The sequence below is a fragment of the Mercenaria mercenaria genome, chromosome 17 (genome assembly GCF_021730395.1).
Source record: "Mercenaria mercenaria strain notata chromosome 17, MADL_Memer_1, whole genome shotgun sequence".
NCBI classification, from domain to species: domain Eukaryota; kingdom Metazoa; phylum Mollusca; class Bivalvia; order Venerida; family Veneridae; genus Mercenaria; species Mercenaria mercenaria.
Window position 1 is genome coordinate 50,497,415 of NC_069377.1, and position 5,372 is coordinate 50,502,786.

Here is a 5,372-nt window from a genome sequence, read left to right on the forward strand (position 1 = left end):
GCTTCTCTGTGCTCAAATTCTCGCTGTGTGTCTGGGGCAAAGTTTACATCACTCCCAGAAATTGTTGTACTGAATAGGGTATGCTTCATATTCTGGTAATATGGGCCGCATTTGTAGTACTCGTGAAGAAGCTTTGTTGTGAAAGCGGCGTATGATGCTGCCCCATTTATGAAGGAAAATTGTAAACCCGATTTGACGGCTGCCAAGAGAAGGGTATAACCAAGTTCTCCACCTAGCCGCTCTCCCATTGCTATTGCACCGATTTCGTCACAGTGGACCATTATACCATAGTGAAGTGCAAAGGTGCCATTCTTCCTCCGTCCGTTTTCAAGAAAGTTCTGAAACTCTGCCCAGTCCTGATCTTCTTGTTCACCATGTTATAGTCTATGTTGTAGGGACTGTTGCTTAACTGCCTCCAAACTTTGAAAGAACTTGATGAAGAACGCAATATGCAGAGCAACTGATAACCTTCTAATGTATCGAGTGGCCATTTCAATGTGTTCTGCAGAGATGAGCTTGCGCCATTCCTGAAATTCTTCATCTCTCATATATTCAAGAATATGCATTATACCAGCATCCTTGTAAGCACTACACAGAATTCTAATTTTAGATTTCCTCAGGTGCAAACATGGGAACTCGGGAAGAAAAATATCATACTTTTTGTTGCTTTCTCTTAGTTTGAATAAATTTGAAGCAATTTTGTGATCAGGTGCGAACAGAATTTTATGACTATTTTTCTGCATGCTGTCGGTCTTAATAGCAACATCGTCCAGGACCTCTTTCAGCTTTTTGATGTCGTCATCTCTCCCGATAGCGGGTGGTGGGTGTTTTGTAAGAAAAGCAGGAGAACTATACTTCACAAAGCCTAATTGGCTTAGTAATCGTTGCAAATGCTCATTTCCTTCATCTTCTTTCTCTTTCAAAGACAGATTTTCTGCATCAGATATTTCTTCATCATCATCGCTCGTAAGCACTTTTAAGATAAAGGAATCCTCTAGTGTCTCATTCTCATCTGATGCGGTTTCATCATCTTGGATTTCCATATTCTGTATGTCAATATTAGACAGATCTTCATCTTCAATTTCTTGGGCATCGTGTAATGATGTAGTCGCCAAGTTCTCGAAATCATGTATGTCAGAGTCAGAAATATCTGCTTCCAGCTGAAATAGTATTATTAGATATATATTCTTTGGTAATGATTTAATTAAAAGTAAGTAATTAGTTTTTTATATTCCAAAATTGTACCTATTATTCAGAGAGCTACTCAACAAATTACACAACAAAGTATTTTCAATTACATCAATAGCTGATTAATAATAAAATGGGACTCTTTCTTTAACTTTATATTAATAATATATACTAAACAGAAACAAACCCTTGACAAAATGATGAACATGATTGACCATGGTCACCACAGTACTTGATGGTTGACCATGAACTGACGTGGTCAACCAACAAAAAAACATGATGAAAACATGTCAGGGTCACTGTCAGCCATGGTCAACCATGGTGAGATAAGACTGGCCATGGTCTACCATGGTCAGAAAAGAGGATAAGTAATGGTCAACATTTTTCAACCACGGTTGACCATGGACTACCATAGTCATGTTAGTAATTTTCACACTTGACAAGTTTTACAATACGCCTGACAGCATTTTGATTCCCAAGGTTTTCCTAGTTATAGAATAGTTTTCCTGCATTTATAGACAGATTCAAACGTAAACTTTTATAGTCTGATTCTAATTTGTTGTCATCTCAGCTCTTTTGAAAAAATAAATGGCTCCTTCAAATTTATATTTATACAGTTTTTGATAGTCAATAATCACCACGGTCGACCATGGTCGTGGACCTCGGTCGGCCTTGATTGTCTGTGGTCTACCACCACGGTCGATCATTGTTTTTGATCATGATATGATACCATGTTCAATTGCCATGGTGCCAATTACCACAGCCATGGTCAACTATGGACCCATTGTTAACCATGAATTACCATAGTAATAAAATGTCAATTTCAACTGTTATTTTTTACCATGGTCCACCATGGTTTGTGACTATGGTAAAAACCCTGGTCAATCATTGTTTGTGACCAAGGTTTGATACCATGTTCTATAACCCTGGTGCCAATTACTGCACATAGTCAACCGTGGTCAACCATAGTTAACCATTGACCCTTGACCGTGAACTACCATGGTAAACTATGAACTAACATGGTAATAAACCATCAATTTCGACTGGGACATTTGTGATTTCTATCACAGCAAAGCAATATACAATAACAGAATTTTTTACCTCTACGTCTTCCAACTGTAATGAGGCTAATGACATGTCTACAGCATTGATCATGTTGTCCATGTTGACACAATGTATGTCGTCTGAAAATAATTGTAGGTAACTCTCATTAACACTAGTTCGGTAAAAGTGTGGATAATTTGTTTTATTTTAGCCAAGTTCCTCTCTTAATTCCAACTTCCATATAAAAATGAAAAACAAGGTACAATGAACTATTAAGTTTGTATTCAATTCTCAAATTTTATCAAAAACACAATAAATATTTTACCAGAATTTCATCCACAATGTAGTTATATGAGCCGCGCCATGAGAAAACCAACATAGTAGCTTTTGCGACCAGCATGGATCAAGACCACCCTGCGCATCGGCGCAGTCTGGACAGGGTCCATGCTGTTCGCTTTCAATCCCTTTTTTACTTTGAGAAACGTTTAGCGAACAGCATGGATCTTTACCAGACTGTGCGGATGCGCTGGCTGGTCTGGATCCATGCTGGTCGCAAAGCCACTATATTGGTTTTCTCATGGCATGGCTCATATATATTCTTTAGTCCTCTCATTTCTGAATCATTTTGAAAAAAAATCGCTTAACAGCCTCAATCAGGCTGCTATTTTCGAGATCTAGCTTTTGATGTGTTTTCATGCTTCCAACGCATCTATATTTTTAAGAGTATTTTACCATACAGACGGATGAATCTTAAAATTTTTGTAACAAACTTAACCCTTCCCCTGCTAAATTTTATAATGAACTTGTTCATCTTTCAATTTTGACAGTGCCATTAAGTGTTTAAAGGGGTTTTTGTCAAAAGGATAGCGACTGAATGGCGAACAGTGCAGATCTTGATCAGACTACACTGATGTTCAGGATGATCAAGATCTGCACTGGCCGCAATGACAAACACGATCGTGTCCAGTATGATAAGGGTTAAATTTTGCCTGCAACATGCAAAGAGACAATTACCTTCAAATATTTTCTTCCAAATATCCCTGTGTCCAAAACAACAAAGCTTCTGAAAGTTTGTAAGTAGAGATGTCTGTGCACTGGACAGATTAAGAAGCAAGGGACCAACATCATTGCTAGTAAGCTGTACACGTTCCTTGCAAATGCAGCTTTTGTCAATTTGCTCACATGCATCCGCGTGCCAGCTTCTCACATCTGATGAGTCCTGAGGTATACCTTCCAGTGTGATAGGCAAAGTACACAGTTGCATAGTTCTACTTTCACCAGGATCTGGATCGGCACGCTTTTTTAACCTAACAAGGTTGTCCATCATTAAAATGAGAACACAATCTCTTAAGCTTACGTGTTCCAACTTTTCCCCAGCTAAAGTGGAATATCGAAGTGGATATTTCCGAAGATATTTGTTATAGTAAGTTTTTTCACTATGCGCCCTCTTTTTCAATTTTTCTTCAGCAGTTGTTATACTCTGTGTCATCCCACTTGATGATGCTACATTAAATACGGTGGAAATGGACTGGTAGTTCATAGTTAGTTCCTGTGTATTCATATCTTGTACAAGGCCAAAGTAATTTCTATTCGAAATATTCAGTAGAGAATCATATTGACTGTATAATCTTGTATATCACTTTGTAAGGAAGGCTTCCTTGTCATCAGCTTTCACGAGCGTAGCCTTGTAAATAGACTCTAGAAGTACTTGGCAGATCAGTTGGGTTTCAATGTACCATTCGTTAAATATGTCACAGGACTTGACAGACAGTGGTTTTATGAACGGATGTGAAAAACACTGGTTGCAGTTTACCGTATCTTCCTGAACTATTTCTTCTATAGACTTATTCTGCCACACACGGACTACATCCTGTTGCAATTTTCCTGTCAGTAGATCTTCCCTCATTTGGAATCTTTTTTTGCTCACCATCTGAATCTATGTAACACTGTAAGTTTCACTTTTAAATAAAATAATCTCGGCACATACCTCTCCATGCCTTTTGTCAATTGTAGCTGAAATGGTGGTCACAACATCAGAGAAATACTCAGCCTTGTCATCTGTAATTTCTATGTATATATGAAGACATGGGCTGTGGACACAAATGTTGGTGCAGTCTATGCAAAGTAACTTTTCTAAAATGGACTGATATGGAATGCTGTCTATTACATCTTGCTCAAGCACCAGCGGACTATGTTTCTTCGTAGCTGACACACTGATTTGACTGTCGCATTCAGCCATTTCCTTCCGTCTCAGCCGAGAAGTTATTTCATGCTTTGAAATACTTGCTAAAGCACCTGCTGTATCTTTAGCATTTACAAGCCTTTTATATAAAAGGGTTTTTTTTTTGAAACCAAGCTCTCGTATGTCTCATTAACTATATTCAGGTTATGCTCACGTTGGAAATGATTTTCAAAAAAAACATATTCTTGACCATTCTTCGGAGTTAAAATTATCCTTGTAACTATGACTTAATGTATCAAGATCTGCCTCATCAATCACTATTTTGTCCATAAATTCCTTTTGAAATAGTTTTTGCTTTGCTACACTTTTGTAAATTTCCAGCACTGAACTCAAAACTTCTTGATTAACTTTGTCATTTTTAACAACTAAGTAAGTTTTTGTTTTGATATATACAGTAAAGTAAGTGGATCCTGTGGTTTCTGCTAAACTGCAAATGTTATGATTAGTGAAAAAGCATAAAACATGTGGCATTACTGTGGTCACTACTTTATGTAAGATAAGATCAAACAGCAGGCACTTAATGTGAGGCTGTCGGTCAGCACAGCAGCCGTGGAGATTTATGGGATATTAACAGCTACACAGATTATTTGCCTAGCTGATAAGCCCCTACTAGATTTTAGTAACCTTCTCAGACATTTTGGTAGGACTGTTTTCTCTATCTTATTACCACAGCAGCGTTGTTTGTGCCGTGTGGCGGCCGTAAAAAGTCTCCCCGTACATTCAATCAGGGCTGTAACAGTTATATTTCGATCTTCTCAGATCGTTCAGCACGACTTTTATGTTGTGTTATTGGTACTGTTTAGTTTCTCAACATGACCATTTCGGCCTGGGTGGTTCCAATACTCCCGCTTTCATAGCCTTGGGTATTGTTTAACCACCCCTTGGATATGGTGCCTGC

General features: G+C 38.1%; 1 protein-coding gene across 1 annotated transcript; it reads right to left on the reverse strand.

The window, feature by feature from the left end:
• Nucleotides 1-377: 377 nt before the first annotated feature.
• Nucleotides 378-3,793, reverse strand: LOC128550010 (uncharacterized). The gene is made up of 3 exons (XM_053527840.1): nt 3,247-3,793; nt 2,290-2,372; nt 378-1,160 (listed from the first exon to the last, which is right to left on the reverse strand). Exons 1-3 carry the CDS (start codon nt 3,791-3,793, stop codon nt 378-380), a joined length of 1,413 nt encoding a protein of 470 aa, XP_053383815.1.
• Nucleotides 3,794-5,372: the final 1,579 nt, after the last annotated feature.

What these genes read in the sequence shown, in the direction of transcription:
- LOC128550010 (XM_053527840.1), bottom strand. Translation starts at nt 3,793, where the DNA reads ATGAATACACAGGAACTAACTATGAACTACCAGTCCATTTCCACCGTA. An exon ending in TTGGAAGAAAATATTTGAAG is followed by an intron (nt 2,373 to 3,246) that starts GTAATTGTCTCT and finishes AATTATTTTCAG; the next exon opens with ACGACATACATTGTGTCAAC. An exon ending in TACAGTTGGAAGACGTAGAG is followed by an intron (nt 1,161 to 2,289) that starts GTAAAAAATTCT and finishes ATACTATTTCAG; the next exon opens with CTGGAAGCAGATATTTCTGA.